Raw genomic sequence first — 17567 nt, 5'->3', positions numbered from 1 at the left:
TATCGCCTTTAAGCCTGGAGCTCTACCTTCCTGTAGGCATCCTTTATTCTGTTTCCCAGAACACCAACATTGTTCTGCACCTGTGCACGAGCAGGGGGCAGCTTAGTTGTACTTCATCCATTGTTCACCAAACACCATGGCACTCTGCCACAGGATCTGATTTTGATCTCACAGTGGCGTAACTCCCACTGAAGTCAATGGAGTTATACCAATGCAAAAGTGGGGTGAGTCGGGACAGAGTGAGGCTTAGTGCATAGGTTTGTGGGACTGGATGAAGGTATTTCTCTTTCCTCTTCACTTATTGGATCATGCAGCATGATCTCTCTCAGAGCTATTATTTCAGCTTGCTAAAGACTAAGGCAAGCAATACTGCATCAGTTTGTTCACGTGGTTCATGTTTTTATGGTAATTGTGGCCACCCTAAGGGCCAGAAGGTTCTTTAAAAAAAAAAAAAAGAAAGAAAGAAAACTGAAATTCTCCAGCATAACTCCACTGCAAGGAGTGGATTCCACAGCAAATTCCACAGCCACAGAGTTGGCAAGGCCCAGCTAATTGTGCTTAATAGGTCATTTAAAAAGGAAGACATTAATATATACAAATAATTTTTAGATAAGCATGCAAACTTTTCAAGGCTTATCCAAATAGAACTGCACCTCCAAACTTTTTGAAATGTGCCCATGACTACTTTACATATGTCAGAACTTTCAACTATGTGGCCATTAATTTGCCGCAGTAATCAAACCCACACAGGGCTTTTCATCTCAGCACTTCAGAATGTTTACTGCCAGTAATTAAATCACATAATACCCCTGTGAGGCAAGCAAACATTCAAATTTCCTCATCAAGTAGTGTTATGAATTGTCATTGCAGCATTTTAGAGATAGGGAAATAGGGAAACTCAGGCACAGTGAGTTTAACAGATCTAGTGACAGCATCACTGGTCCTAACCACATCAATCACACTATAAGGGGCTCATTCACCTGCACATCCACTAATGTTATATATGCCGTCATGTGCCAGCAATGCCCCTCTGCCATGTACATTGGCCAAACTGGACTATCACTTCGCAAAAGGATAAATGGACACAAATCAGACAAAAAATAATAACATCCATAAACAGTCAGAGAACACTTCAATCTCCCAGGACACTCTGTCTCTGACCTCAAAGTTGCTATACTTCTACAAAAAAACTTCAAAAACAGACTCCAAAGAGAAACTGCTGAGTTAGAAATTATCTGCAAACTTGATACATTCAAACTGGGTTTAAACGGGGATTTGGAATGGCTATATCATTACAAGAAGTAATTTGCTCTGATCACCCATTTTCACCTCCTACTCAATGGTTGTCATTAGGCCTCAAGTACCCGGCTTTCATCCACCTATCCCATTGTTGTCTATGCCTTTGGATATGTATATGTTGCCTCCTACATATGTTGCCAATATTTGCTGTATTATTTCTACCAACTGCATCTGAGGAAGTGGGCTGAAGCCCACGAAAGTTTATGTCTGCTGAAATGAAATTTGTTAGTCTTTAAAGTGCTACAGAACTCTTGTTGTTTTTGCTGTATACAGACTAACATGGCTACCCCTCTGGAACAAGGCTAAGAAGGGAGATGAGAGTCTAGTCAATGCAGTTTTTGCACCAGCATAACTATTTTAAGTAGGGGTGAGTTTCTTTTTTTGCCAAAATAGCTATATCAATACAACCCTTAATGTAGACACAGTTTGCCTTTTACCAGACTATTTTATGCCACTTCCTTTATGGTACTGGTATAATTGTGTCCATAATGGTTGCACTGCTTTAACTATACCAGTATAGTTTAAGCAGTACAACTTTTGTGTGTTAACATGCCTGTATCAGAGCTGAGATCAGTACTTGTGAATTTTTGGGGCCAAGGCCTGTACTCAGACCACTCTATCTTTCTTGCCAGTTTAGGGTTAGGAAGCCTTGGCCCTGGTACAGCAGGTGGATGGACATTAAAGTCCTTGGGGCAGACTCCTGGTGGCCGCAGGTGTCTGCTTATGTAGATGCAACTGCAGGGAAGTGGGGTCCATGGTTGACTGCAGTGCGTTTATAGGGGGAGAGAAGTGCGTGTATCCATGCACAAAATCCGCTTTGTTAGAGTGATTAAGAAGATACACACTAATGCCATAGTATCTACTGGGTTTCTATGCGCATAAAACATGTGGGTGGCTGCCACGCAGCATGGACTACATTTTCCTGACTAACACACTTAATGAGGACAATTACTAGTCTGAGGCATGCAGAGCCTGGAAATTACAATGAAGGGTAAACAAGTTTTGTATTGCTATCACAAAGAGACCCTGAGGAACATTAAGCCAGGATTATTCCCATAATTGCTGTTAGTATGTGTGAGTGTTTGTACTAAAGCGAAACAATGCACACAGTTTCTTGCAACCACTGATGTAGAGCCATTTTCAAGGGGCATTATGGGAAGAGGGAAATGTACTGCCCTTTCTGTGAACTTCTCATCATATGCAGCGTTAATGAAAGAGACTTTTGTAAAATACCCCAAGCCTAATAATCCTGGAGGTCAGTGGAGTTATACCAGCAGACAATTTGGGCCTCGTACGTTTTGCTGCTTTTATTTTTACTGTGCATTAATATGGAGAAGTCTTGTGCTTTGCTGGCTAGTCTCATCTACATATGACTTACATTTGCAAGCTCTCTAGATTTATAAACAAAAGATCTTTATCAGTTTATCTGACAGTGTGTGACTAGGGATCATGCAATCAAGTTCATGCTGAAATATAAAATTATGAAATAGAATTCTCCAATCAGGTAGCTACCAGCACTTCACCTGAAAGGGTCTCATGTCTAGGCACACCAGTTCAGTTGGACCTGAAATAGAATAGAAAAAGAAAGAAGCATACCTGTCTAGTAAAGCTTAGATTGATATGTACCTGGGAAGAGACAAAGAATGCTGTTTCTAGATATCAAGATGATAGGTACCTTATATTAGATAGATTAGATGATAAGCAAACCCTTGGGTTTGGGAACAGAATTACAAAATTATTATGTTTCACAGTGAACACATGGGATGCCACAAAGAGACAATCTTGTGCCTCAAGTGGAAATAAATATCAAAGGCAGATGAGCACTTAAGAAATAAAGAACCCATATCAAAATCAGCAAAATCATTTACGTTTTGATATGGCACTGCATCTGAGTGCTTTCAACCCCTTTGAGCCACCTTTGATCAGTTTCCTCATGCTCTGGTTCATCTGTATCACTCTCTTCAGTCTGGTTACGATTTGTCCAATTCCTCAAAACCTGGTTGCTGTCAGTTCCTTTCAAATGTTGGTTCCTGGAATCACAATATGGTCTCTCTCCAGTTTCATGGTCTCTCTCATGGTTCTTTATACAACAATGCCAGGTACCAAGGTTATACAAAATAAAATTACTGGACAGTCCAAAGATGTTCCATTAGGTTTGGATTCAGCAGAGCACATAAACAGATGCTTAACTTTAAGCATCTGTGTATGTCTTATTGGAAGCTATACAATAAAATGTTATACTTTGCTGAATAGTGATGGACCTAAGCATGTGTTTAAGTGCTTTTCTGATCTCAATCAAGGCCTTGGAGTGCTATGTTTCTCTGTCACTAATGTTTTATAGGATCCTGATTAATCTTTGTGTCAACAGTGAATACTTTTATAATTAAACTAAGCCACTTACAAGTAAAATCTGTATCCTTCACCAGTTCTGTGTTCTTTCTTCCTATTTTACCTAAAGCTATTGGTCAGAAATAGATTAATTTAGATTTAAAAGCATTGGACGTGCTTGGTATTGCTACCAGATCAGCATTTTACACTTACTCTGCATAGGGAAAAATGACTACATAAGGTGCAATCCAGAAGGGAATCACAGATTTGTAGACTTTAAGTCCAGAGGGGTCTATTACATTAATCTAGTCTGAGCTCCTGCAGAACACAGGGCATAGATTTCACCCAATGAATTCCTCCTTTTAGCCCAGTAATGTGTGGTTGAACTAGAGCATATTTTTAGAAAGACCCCCAATCTTGATTTTAAGACTCCAAATACTGGAGAATTTGATTGATTACCCTCACTGTTAAAATGTGCACATTTATTTCATTTGAACTTTGCTAACTTCAACTTCCAGTCATTGGATCTTGTTACATCTTTATCGACAGAATTAATGAGTCATCTAGTATCAGAAATCTTCTCCATGTATAGGTGATTAGAGATAAAAGTTCCTCCCTTCATGGCGTCAGAGACCGCTCTAGGCTATAAAGAGACACACACACAGATAGGTTTTGCAGTCCAATATTCCATCTTTGGATATCTGACCTAATAACTCCACCCTGTCTCAGAAAACAACCAGTAAGTCCACACTGTTTTTTTTCCACTAACTAATAATAAACTCATAATGAAACATAATCCATGGCTTGACTATTGGACATGTGATATACATGTCATATTGTAAAGAAAGAGATATTCAATACATTGTTCTGGTGTCCCAAACAAAGTTTTAATATAACTCTAAATCTTGGCAGGAAATAAATATCAGGAGCCTAGGGACTTCTGAGAAACAAAGATCTTGTTTTACAGAAGTAAGAACAATAGACATTATACATGATAGAGGCAGAATGTTTCTCAAAGCTTTCTATGATGTGTCAACCTACCATGAACTTGTTTTCTGTGTTATTTCTCCTTCCTAACCAGTTGCTGTGGAATTGCTTGACATGTTTCTATTAAATATTTGCATTAATCCTTAAGAAGTTGAAATATAATCAAGACATATTCTACACAGGGAATTAAAGGTGGAAATTTCAAAAATGCTCAGCAATGGCCTAACTCAAGTCATTGGGCATTTTACCATGGGGAGCAAAGTGAAGTCAATGCTAAGCGCTTTATAAAAATGCACCCAAGTGTTTGTCTTGCTTCTTTATGAATAACTCTTCTTCCTTTTCCTCCTCAGGGCTCTTCCTGCAATGATGCAGTGGGTCCGAACTCAGAAACCAGGAGAAAGTGGTATCAATATTATCACTGCTGATTTTGTAGAACTTGGTGACTTTATCAGCACTGTCATAAAACTCAACTATGTCCTGGATGAAGGCAAAGCTGATACTACTTGATACTACTGCAATATATTTGTTGTTCATTGAGTAGATTTTAAAAAAACCCAACAATTGTATTAGAAAAAAAATTATCTTGTAACACACAGATCTTCTTATAACACTGAATCTCTGAGGTGTTTAGGTCCTGTAGTGGGTGGGCAAAGGGAAATGTTTTAATTGGTTATAATAATTGTTTTCATTAATAACCCTTGTGTTTTTCATTTGAAGAGCAAAACAGGATTTGTTTAGTGATTGACTAAAGAAAGCCACTTACACATTTTCCGCGAAGTACCAAATATAATTTCTGTGTCTTACTTCTAAGGTTATTAATAGTGCCAAGCAATTTGCTGTTTGCAGACTGGAGGGACAGATAATGACCTCTGTCTGCACAGGGAATTCCCACTGACATGAATGTTTAGCTGCAGACTGAGGGCAGAATATGACCCTAAGATTTTAATTCAATGCACTTCATCTGTTAGATGGCATAACTGATTGCATTCATTGGTGGTCATCAGTTTATTGGCCTTTGGGAAATAAAGTCAATATAAAGTCATGTCTGCAACACTTATATCGTCAGCAGACAGCAAATATACAGAACTACATTCTGTAGCCTTTGCAGAATATGGGACAAATCCTGATTACCTTGCTCACATGGAGAGGGATTGTCAAAAGTGCTATGCACTTGCTGAAGTCAAAAAGTATGCAGTGTTGACCTAACTCTACTCGGATTGAAGCCAGTGGGAGTTTTACCATGGACTTCAATAGGAACAGAGTTAAGGCAATGCTGAGCACTTTTAAAAATCCCTCGCATGAGAAGTTCCATTTAAGGGTCTGATGCACGGCCCATTGAAATGGATGGGAGGCTTTCCATTAATCAGCTATGAACCAGGCCCTAAATCAACAGAATTACTCATGTAAGTAGGATGAGCAGGATTTGGCCTTTTATATAGAAATAATCTATACAGACTAAACATTGACTTTATTAATATGAAGGTTTAGTTAATATCAATTTCTCTTTAAGGCAGCTATAAACACAGAACAACAGTTTTTGCTGATGAAAAAATCGGTACCAATGCAAGAATGAAAAATTGTTCTATTAAAGAGTGGAATAGTTCAGTGAGCAGCAAACAACTGATCCTTTCATTCATGTGAAATAATAAATTATGACAAGGGATTGGGAATACCTGCTATTATAACAGCAGACCTTCCAGTCCCACTACCGTTAATACCACACTAATAGGTGAAAAAGCTGGTGAGGTATAAAATAAAATGAGAGCAGTGTCATTGTATGGTTTCATCAATTCACAATTGGAAATTAATAGAGTTAATCATATATGATGTGCATGTACATAATTGAGGAAAGCAGAATATTAAATAAAATTTCTACTGATCATAGACTACAAAGCAGTACAAGGAGACATTGCTCATTGAAATATCATAGTTTAAATTTGAAAGGGTGAGAGTTAGGATGGCATCCTTATTCAGTCAAAGTGCCCATGATATCAGTGGAAGTTGCTTGAGTTTATTTGGCCCTTACTAATTTCCATTAAGTGATAAAACTTGAGGAATAAGAACTGCAAACTCAACGTTCTGAGGTTATGAAAATGAAAGTAGAGTCACCAGGAAGACCTATTTTTTCATTAAGAAAGTAGAGAAATAAAAGGTACTATACTTACTGCTATTTTATATTTAGATGTTGTGCCTGTGTGTGTCTATGCATCTGTGTGCAGTAAAGACACATATACATATGTATTTTCTCTATGTACACAGTACAGAGATGTACTCACACTCACAGAACTGTGCCCTTGTTTTTAGGTAAAGGTATATATGCAGGTTAAAGAATGTAGAAAGTAAAATTACAACTCCTTCTTCATTAACAATTCCTATGTGGCAATTAGGGCTATGAGAATCAATCACAATGAAACCGCAAAACAAGGCCAGTTTCGTTTCTTTACTAACTCAAAACTTAACCAAAACCTTTGCTGAGGTTCACAATCACTGTCTCTTCCCATAGGAAATGGAAGAAGCTGTGGCTTTCACACGAAGCCAGACAAAACTCAGTGGGTTCTGATGAATGTAGTTTTTAGTTTTCAGATTCTCTCAAAGCTAAATTCAACAGCTGAGAGCTACATGAGTTGAAATATAAAAATAAATTTTGCCGAATCCCATGCAAACTGAAACTGCCACGTTTTGCACAGTTCTCAAGGCAGTGCCTTTCCTTTAAATCAGGGTGTCCACTGATATAAATCTACAGCTTGTTTGCTTACTTATTGGAGTTATAGTTTAAGAAGCTATTTTCATAATTATTTCAGTGAGCCAGATCGTTTTTTGTTTTTTGTTTTTCCAATGTCTTCTGTCATTTTTCAGTTATTCAAATGTGGCCAAACATTTTAACTGCATATAAATATTATATGTTAAAAAAATAAAAATCTAAGCATTACGAACATCTTTAGGGTGGGCAAGGAAATAAAACTAATTTGCTTTTTATTTTGTGATTGGGTTTCCGTTGTAACTAACTGGAGAGGCACAATATTGATGTCCTCTTCGAAACCCTGAATCAAGCACACACAAAATGCCACAAGGGTTTCATTTATATAAATATGTACTGAACACAAGTGTTTTGATGTATTTAAGAAAAAAGTATATATAAATATAACTATGTTGTATCTTGATCTTATTGGCATTGTTAAAATGTCTGCTAAGCTTCAGTTGTGTCCTGTTTGTTGTTTGGGTGCTGGAAAATAAAAGCAAAGCAAAAAAGTCCTCTGCAGTGATAAGGTAATAAACAAATGATGTTGTTTCTTCATTAGTGAGGGATGGGGTTGAGGAAATCTTTATACTCTTAGCTAAATGCACAAAAATACTTTGTCAGATCAATGCCATTTTCATTCAGCTGTTAATCTCCTTCCCAGTGGAGAAGAACAGAATTTAATGGCTGTGGATAAATAAACTTGCTTTAACTGTTGGGGGCAGGGGGAGGGAATAGAGTAACATGTTCAGTTCACTGGTGGTATAGTCTGAGGGACAAAAATCATAATCATGTCATCCTAGCAGGCAAAAGTTTCTATTGTGTTCTTGTGGAATGCTTGCCAAAAAACCAGACAAACCAGAAAGGAAGTGTGCAATACAACTGGACCATTTAAGGGTTTATCTACACAGGGAGTTATTTCAGAATAGCTATTTCCAATTACCTCCATGTGAGGATGCTTATATTACAGCATGAATGCCTTATTCCACATTAGCATAACCCCTACTGCACTCTTATTCCAGAATAAAAGCAACTATATGTAGAATTAATCAGGAAAAATTAATCTGCTTTAACTTCATACCTTCGCTTATTCTGGATTAATTTTCATGTGTAGACAAGTCATTAGAGCCCAATCTTGCCATCTATATGTTGGCAAAATTGACTTGAACAGGAAATCTGCCTGCATAAGAGCAGCAGAATTGGGCCCTAGTTCATTTAGTGGTATGCAATGCTCTGCTTTGGTTTTTCTGCACATGTACCACATGGAATCCTACAAGGGAACTAATGACTGTAATCTATTCATAAGAGCAAAAACCCCACCTAAGATACTGGGCATCATAATTTTTCCATCAGCTGCATTATGCATCCTTCACTGACTTTTGGAGCTAGTAATGTTAATTCCTCTGCTGCCACCATATTGTGTTTTTTCCCCCTCAGGTATGTATTAATCACTCATGGTTTCTATAGTCTAGTGTGTACATGTCAAGTAATATGTCTCTTTCAGGTATTAAGACATGGCTACTTAATGTTTTCTTGCAGTCAGATCTGAAAAATTACCTATCACAGTGGAGCTCTACATACATTAAAGAGCTTAAAGACAATGGGCGAGATGCTCAGCTGCTGTAAACCAGCATAGCTCCATTTATTTCCTTGGGGCTATCCTGATTTACACCTGCTGAAGATCTAGCAGATCTGATGCCTTATTGTGATCTGATTTACACTGATTTCACACCAGTATACGCTATTGCAGGGGTAGTCAATAGGCGGAACACAGGTCAAATCTGGACTGCCGGATGCTTTTAAACGGATCCCAAAATCTTTTATATACTTCTTATCATTCTTATATTCTCTGGAGTCTGGATCTTTGACTATACCTTGACTAAGAAATTTGGATCTTGACAAAAAATAATTGACTGCCCCTGCTGTATTGGCTTCAATTAAGTTATTCCTGACTAACACCAGTGTATGTGAGATTAAAATCTGCCCAAAGGGGCCAAATTCTGCTCAGCTTTCATTGGTGAACCCCCATGGAAGGCAACTGAAGTACAATAGTAATGAAATCAATGATATTGCAACTGGTATAACTGGAAGTAGAATTTGCCCCAGTATTTTTGTAGATGGAACTTACACATACATTCTGCCATTTAAAATTATCATAGTGTTCATTTCTGTAAAAGTATATACAGTATGCCTGTGTACGTAGGGTCAAATCCTGTTGTCAGAACAACTCTGTTGGCTTCAAAGGAGTTACTGCAGATTTACACTGGAGTAATCCATAGCAGAAATTGAGCACTGTGTATGGTATATGGTATTAAAGGAAATAAAAACTTCTGAAGTCTAATTGAGAAATATCAAAAAAAGAGAAGTCTACTGAGAACATATCTCTAGTGTTTTTCATTCTGAAAAATATATGGAGCGATGAGCATTGTCATCTGAATAGGCTATATAAGAATTTCAAGAGGTCAGCTAATGCCATTTTAGACAGCTAAATTCCTTTTTCAGTGAAGCAAAAGCTAATAGTTTATATGATGTGTTTGCCATATCTCAGTAGTAGCTTCTGTGTAATATACAGTTGTCAACATTGTTCTGAATTGTACGTTTACCCACTGACAAGGATAAAATATGCTGTATTGTATGTAAAATGATGACCAGTTTCTTGGAGTTCAGTGATTTTTCTCTATCATTATTATTATTTAAATAATGAATTGATGTGCTGTTGTTTTATAGGTACTGGTTACATGTGTGTTTGTGTGTGCATGTGTGGGAGTGGGGGTTGTATACAAGATGTGAGAAATAACAACTTATCCTAAAGGAAAAGGGCAGTCATGGTACCTGCCTTAATGTATCTACATAATTTTGTTAAGCACCATAGTCATGAGCTCAGATTTCAAAACAAGTTGTGTGGTGGCTGAATGCTTTGTCTAGGACTGGGGTGTTTTACTTTTTAGAGGGGTTTAAACTTGAACTTACTTGTAGCTCATGTCAAAATTGATAAATAAGGACTAGCACTATTTTTGTAATCAAATTAACTGTACACAAATATCAAGACCTAGTCTGACATATATGGCCAGATCATTCCCTCAGATATACACTTGCAACTCCTATTTACGTCAATGGGAATGGTGCACATGTAATGGAGAGCATGTAATTTGCTCCGTATTGTATTGTAACTATGACATTAAGGGCAAAATTTTCCAGGATAGTTCAGCTGTGGGGAAATACCTGGATTCTGAATAACACTAATAATGTCTTCTGGTGGAATATGACTGTGAATTCACAGTTCAGAACCTGCCCCAGGATCCAGGTTCATTCCAGACACTGAGGAGGGTGTGGTTAGGGACAAGGAGGTACCGCCTCCCATTGACAGCATTCTGCTCTCTCGAGTGATGACATCTTTCATTAAGAAAGGAATATTATATCCAGCAGGCCAGGGTTGAAGGGCTTTATGCTCTAAGAAATCAGGAGAGCATCAGTACCTTTCTACTGCACAGAAATATGATGAATCAGTCAACTCGGTCTCCTCAACAATCAGGTACACTTCCTCCTTCCTGTTTCTGCCTGAGGCACCTCTACTTGCTTTTAGGGGTGACTGTGCCCTCAACACCCAATTTGTGACACCAGACAAGTCCAATTCCAAATCTGCCCAACCAGCCAGCTGCGTGCTGGCCTCTTCAGTCCAGTGATAGACAGCTATCATATGTGTATATGGTGGGGGCGGCTTCAGAGTCAGACCTGCGTAAGCAGCAGATAACAGATTTGGGGTGTTGAGGTGAAACCCGGTGAGAATCAACCCTGCTGGTTGGGGAATAAGCAGGAGTGCTGTTTACCTAATTTCAGCACCCTTCTGTAACCTCTCTACCCTCAGTCCATCATCCCTCCCCTCCCTTCAATGTGCACTAATGCACCTTACCCTTTTCTCAACCTCAGCACCTGCTCAACATCATGAAGGGAGCAGTTGTACACAGCCCTAGGAGAAGGCAGAGAGAGATCTACATCTCCTGTCACAGGCAGGTTTACACCCCATCCCACTCATACACACTCTTGATCCTTTTTGGTTGGCGATAATTTAGCCCTAATCTTTGTAACACCACATTTAAAGCTCAAATGAATGAATAACTAGTAAACGTATATGTGGGGGCAATCCTATACTAGCAATGAGATGAATAGAGCCCCTAGATGAACAGAGCCCCTACATTTGGATCCACATGGGCAAACTTTTTCATCCATGCAGAGTCCCACCAAAGTCAGTTGGATCTGCAAAGATTTCTAGAGTCTATTAATTGTATTACATTAACAAATCTGTTTGATTAGTGTTACACCACCTGGGAAGCTGGGATACATAAAGCAGAATGCACTAGTTTTAAGTGTAATTATAAAAATTGGGGGGAGGGGGGAAGAATTAAAGATAAATCCAGAGCAGGTGTTAGGTTATTGATGGCCTCAGTGATGAATAGTTTTAGAAGCGTGCAAGATAGTTATTCTGACAATATTGCCATACTGCCTCTGACACTATTAAATTTCTCTTTCTAGAAGCCTTACTATTCCAAATGATTGCTAATGCATTGGGATGATGTTATTCTATGCTGTGAGAAGTGTGGGTATGTCACATTGGTGACATATAACTCCTTGTGCATTGTGCACCAGTGGTTCACAGGCCTGTACCTTCTCTTTTTAGGATCTTGTCAATGGTACTTTAATAAATGTTGTGTAAAAAACAATTGCCTATAGTTCTGTATAGCAAATGTGATTTTTTTATGACAAGAATGTGTATTTAACGTAAAAAGCATAAAACCCAGTTTCTTTGTATTCAGTGAAATGTCTAATAAAACCCTGGTACCTGTACTCTTCTGTTGTGGTTTCATTGCAGGTCACAAGTTCAATGTCTAGATGCAACAAAGAGCTTCCAAAAAGAATTGACCCTTGGAACCTTCTTCAGGTCACTTCTGTGAAATGGGTTAGAGCCCATTCTGCCTCCCCTGAATGGATAAGCCCTCATGTCCTCCCTCATACACACCCACATGGAGAAGGTAGGTTGCTGGAATTCATTGCACTCCCTGACTAAAAGCACTGGGAGCAGGGGGAGCCACTAGAAATCCCCTAACTTGGGACTGTGCATGGCTCTCCGCCCATTCTGCGCTGGCTGGCAAACCAACATCAGCACAGTAAAAAAATACAGGCTGTATCTCCAAAAGGGAAATGGAGCTTCTTCTCAAAGCCACACCGCACAAGCCTGTGGAAAAAGTCACACATCTCAGGCCAAATTCTCTTGTGAGTTATTCTGTGCATCTCCAATGAGTTAAATGAAGTAAGCACCACTGTAAATGAGAGGACAAATGGACTTACGGACTCCACAGCTATGGAGTGTAATAAGAAGCTACGTTTTCCTCTCCCATCCATGCAGAGGATCTCTTGTTATTTTTTCGGTTCTCCCGATGTACATGGAATTCTCACTGATGTTAGTATGGAGTTCACCTGTGGCAAGAGAGAGCAACTTACAAAGTCTCTATCTGTCATGATGAGTGGAGGAGAGAATATCTCTTGAAATTTGGTGGTTTTATAGTAAGCAGGCAGGCCCCTACTTTCAGTTATATTAGTGAGGTGCGCTGGGTATATGGGAGGCCAGAATATGGATCCCATTCAATAGACAGTACAACTTCTGAATAAGTTTATTTGGGAGAAATGGGAGGGACTATATCTTTAAAGTGCCATTGTACTCTAAGAAGTGCTGTAAACAGTGGTACAGTGATATTCTATGTTTCTTGTCTCTCACTGAATCCAAATCACAGTCTTAGGAGCAAACAGATGTTATCTGTCAATCTTGCAGTCTCGGCCATCATGCTGTGGGCTTTCCTGTTTGCCTCATGCTCACCAGTAAGAAAGATTCTGCACGCTGATATTGCCAGGATAAAAGGGATAAATCTGTGAGCAAGTGTGATGGGGTGGTCTAGGTCTGGAGGCCCCCTGCTGGAGACCAGCAGCCCTGCCTCACCCCACCCCAGGATAGAGCAGCAGAGAAGTCCTCCAGGCAGCCTAGAGTGGCTGCAGGGCAGCAGTCAATCAGAGGGGTTGCCGGAGTGACCAATCAGATGGCCAGAGAGGCCATATAAAACCAAGCAGCAGCCATAGTAGAGTATTCAGTTGCTGCCTACAACTCAAAAAAGGAGGACCCAATGCCTGGCTAGCTAGAAGAGCAGCAGCACTGTGGACAGCTCACTGCAGGCAGAACCACACCCAGGGAAGGTTGCTAAAGATCAGGTATCTTGCTGCTAGATCAGTGGCAGAACCATGGACAGGTCAGTGCAGGCAGGATAAGCACAGGGGAGTGAGCCCAAAACTTAGCTCAGGTGCAGGTACAAGGGTGGGCCATGCTGGTCTGGTTGGGGACTAAGCCCAGGAAGGGCTACTGAAAGGACAGATCAACTGAGGGTGGGCTTCTGTCGGATTGTTGAAGAAAGCAGTGCCTCTGAGAAGGAAGCCTTAGCGCTACAGCCCCATACCAGGGCCATGAAAAGAGTTAGAGGTTGTATATCCTGGAGGGGGGGGAGGGGAACAGTGTGTGTGGATCAGCCAGAGAGCTGAGTCACTGAAGACCTGCTGAGAACCATTGGCGAGGGGAGCCCATGAGAGGTGGGTGCCACCCTGTTGTAAGACCAAAGAAGCAGGCTCACCCCTGACCAGAAAGGGGGCACTTGCAAGAGGTGGGTACTGATGCCATTTACAGCAGGTGTTTGCTTTTCCTCCAGAAACTAGTGAGGGATTGAATGGCTCATGGTGCAGATGGCTCATTGTTAGGAGGATATAAGCAGTTAGAGAGTCTGACCTCTACTAACCCATTTTCTAGAGTTTCTCCAAGTTCAGATGAGACCCTAACTCCAAGAGTCAGTCAGTATTGCTAGAATATTCTATAGGCATGTCTCAACTATAGAGTTAAGTTGACTTAATTTAAATTGACATCCAGCCATCACAGTAATTAAATCAGTCGGGCGTGTCCACACCACACTCATTGTGTTGGTGCAGTGCGTCCTCACTAGCTGCACTTGCATCAATGAACAGAGCTGTGCATTGTGGGTAGCTATCCCACAGTGCAACTAGCCACAGAGGGTTTTGGGATGGGCTTGCAATGCTTCATGGGACCAAAACATTGCCACGGGGGAATGGGAACATTGCTTCGGCCTCCCATGATGCAGTTTCCTCCCTCCCTACCCTGATATCAATGGCAAACAACCCATACTCTTTCACCTTTTTTCAAAAGCCTGGCTTAGTCATGCATATGCCATAGCCCAAGGAGCATGCTCAGTAGTTCACTCTTGTTGTGAGAATTACAAACACTTCACGCCTTATCCTGCAGTATTTCCAGAGATGAGACAGGAGCTGCCAGGCGGAATATTGCAATGTCCTTCAAGCAGCCCTGCTGCAAGCCATAGAACAAAACAATTCCTGGTTGCTCCTGGCAGTCGCATAGCAGCTGAACATGGTAGAGTATCCCTTCTGGTCCTGGGAAACAAGCACTGACTGGTGGGGTTGCATTGTTATGCAGCTATGGGATGACAAGCAGTGGCTGCAGAACTTTCGAATGTGGAAGGCCACTTTCCAGAAACTTTGTACAGAGCTTTCCCCTGCCCTGAAGCGCAGCAACACTAAAATGAGACCAGCTCCCACTGTGGATTTACTAACTCCAGATTGATTCCCCACTCACTAGTGGGGCTGCAGAGGGACTCTAGCCTCAAGCTGCTTTTCTTGAACTCAACCAGACACCTCAATATGTCTGATTGATTGGTTCTACTCCACAACACCTCTTCCTGCATGGCATGCTCCTGGGATGCTATCCTGCTTGCAGATTCTGAGGTCAGTGCTGATCACTGCCAACCAAACCATCGGCATGTTAGGGAAACCATAGTTGGGGCACTCTGAAATCAGCATGCTTTATTGTTTGCTGTACAAGCACTTCTAATGGACTTCCACTGTCTTCCCTAGGTGACCCTATGTTTGATTAGTCTCCTGAGATTAAGAGGCAGCAAGGGAGATGCTGCTGCTATGTTGTGTGCTGCCATGATGCCAGCAGAGTTAATATGGAGTGGTGTGGGAAAGTGTCCTACCGTGGTGGAATAAATAAGGCAGCCCTCCCCAGAAACCTTCTGCAGAGGATTGCAAAGTACCTCCATGAAAGTTTCTTGGAGATCTCCATGGAGGATTCCCGGGCCAACCCTGTGCATAGTCTTTTTTTTCCAGGGAGCATCCTCTGTGTAGCCAGAGCAGTCACTGGGGAAGCAGATAGGAAGAAACCCACTGCACCTCACTCTATTCCATATAAAATAGAAGAGCATGAAATGCCTACTCTTGATTGGAATTGCATACTCACCAAAGGTGCCTTCCCTCGCATCAGTCAGCCAACATGCAGTCCTACAATACAATATTTTCTGTCTTATTGTCTATCCTTCCTATCTTTCCTAATGATTCCCAGCATTCTGTTAGCTTTTTTGACAGCTGCTGCACATTGAGTGGATATCTTCCGAGAACTATCCACAATGACTCCAAGATCTATTTCTTGAGTTGAAACTGCTAATTTAGAACTCATCATTTTATATGTATAGTTGGGATTATGTTACAATGTGCATTACTTTGCATTTATCAACCTTGAATTTCATCTGCCATTTTGTTGCCCAGTCACCCAATTTTGTGAGATCTTTTTGTAACTCTTCACAGTCTGCTTTGAACTTATCTTGAGTAGTTTTGTATCATCTGCAAATTTGGCCACCTCACTGTTTACTCCTTTTTTTAGATCATTTATGAATATGTTGAACAGTACTGGTCCCTGTACAGCCTCCTAGGGGACAACATTACTTACCTCTCTTCATTCTGAAAACTGACCATTTATTCCTATTCTTTGTTTCCTATCTTTTAACCAGTTACTGATCCAGGATAGGACCTTCTCTCTTATACCATGACCGCTTACTTTGTTTAAGATCCTTTGGTGAGAGATCTTGTCAAAGGCTTTCTGAAAATCTAAGTACACTATATTCACTGATCACTCTTTTCCACGTGCTTGTTGACCTCTACAAAGAATTCTAGTATATTGATTAGGCATGATTTCCCTTTACAAAAGCCATGTTTACTCTTTCCCAACAAATTGGATTCATGTGTATTTGAAAATTCTGTTCTTTGCTATAGTTTCAACCAATTTGCCTGATACTGAAGTTAGGCTTACCGGCTTGTAATTGCCAGGACTGCCTCAAGCCTTTTTAAAAGATATTGGTGTCACATTACCTGATGACTGGAGGATAGCTACAGAAGCTGATTTAAATAAGTTACATACCATAGTTAGTGGTTATGCAATTTCTGCAAACTTTGAGTTCTTCAGGACTCTTGGGTGGATACCATCTGGTTATGGTGACTTATTACTGTTAAATTAATCAGTTTGTTCCAAACCCTCCTCTGACATCTCAGTCTGGGACAATTCCTCAGATTTGGCACCTAAAAAGAATGGCTCAGGTGTAGGAATCTCCCTCACATCGTCAGGTATTAAAACCAATGAAAAGAATTCATTTAGCTTTTCTGCAGTAACCTTATCTTGCTTGAGTGCTCCTTTAGCATCTCGATCGTCCAGTGGTCCCACTGGTTGTTTACCAGGCTTCCTGCTTCTGAGGTACTGAAAATATTTTTTGCCATTACTTTTTGAGTCTTTGACTAGCTCTTAAATTTCTTTTTGGTCTTCCTAATTATATTTTACTCTTCACTTTGCAGAGTTTTGCTCCTTTCTATTTTCTTCATTAGGATTGAACTTCCATTTTTAAAGGATGCATTCAGCTTCTGTTGGTGAGCGAGGCCAAGCTTTTGTGCTACAGAGAGCTCTTCTTCAGATGACCAGAGGAAGAGCTCTGTGTAGCTCGGAAGCTTGGGTTGCTCTCAAATAGAAGTTGGTCCTCACTCAGCTTCTCTCTCTATCCTGAGACTGACATCGCTACAGCAACACTGCAGTGTGTGTTCACACAGACAGTTCAGGTTCAAAGCAAGCCTGCTTTAAATTATTTGTGGCTTGAATTGGACAATGGGCACAATTCTAATCATGCACACCAGTAAATATATTTCATTTCCTCTTTCTCACATGGTTTATGCAGTCAAGAAATGTTAGTATTCATTACTGAAACTATTGTTCTGACCAAATCATGTCCCATTGTGTATATTAATAGCCAAGTAGAAACACCGTTCCATGCCTTCT

General features: G+C 40.3%; 1 protein-coding gene across 1 annotated transcript in view; it reads left to right on the top strand.

Moving 5' to 3' along the window:
* The window catches only part of PLCXD3 (phosphatidylinositol specific phospholipase C X domain containing 3), a 147038-nt gene extending 135781 nt beyond the window's left edge, over nucleotides 1-11257 (top strand). Inside the window, exon 3 of the mRNA XM_067545574.1 lies at nucleotides 4965-11257. Within this exon, the coding sequence (XP_067401675.1) occupies nucleotides 4965-5121 (157 nt within the window). The 3' untranslated portion in view covers nucleotides 5122-11257. The remainder of the gene's footprint in view (nucleotides 1-4964) is intronic.
* The last annotated feature ends 6310 nt before the right edge of the window (nucleotides 11258-17567 follow it).

This window comes from Emydura macquarii, unplaced genomic scaffold, assembly GCF_026122565.2.
Source record: "Emydura macquarii macquarii isolate MOO-44397 ecotype Brisbane River unplaced genomic scaffold, CSIRO-AGI_Emac_v2 contig_1045, whole genome shotgun sequence".
NCBI lineage: Eukaryota > Metazoa > Chordata > Testudines > Chelidae > Emydura > Emydura macquarii.
The sequence above is the reverse complement of the archived record's forward strand: the minus strand, read 5'-3'. Positions and strand labels throughout refer to the sequence as shown.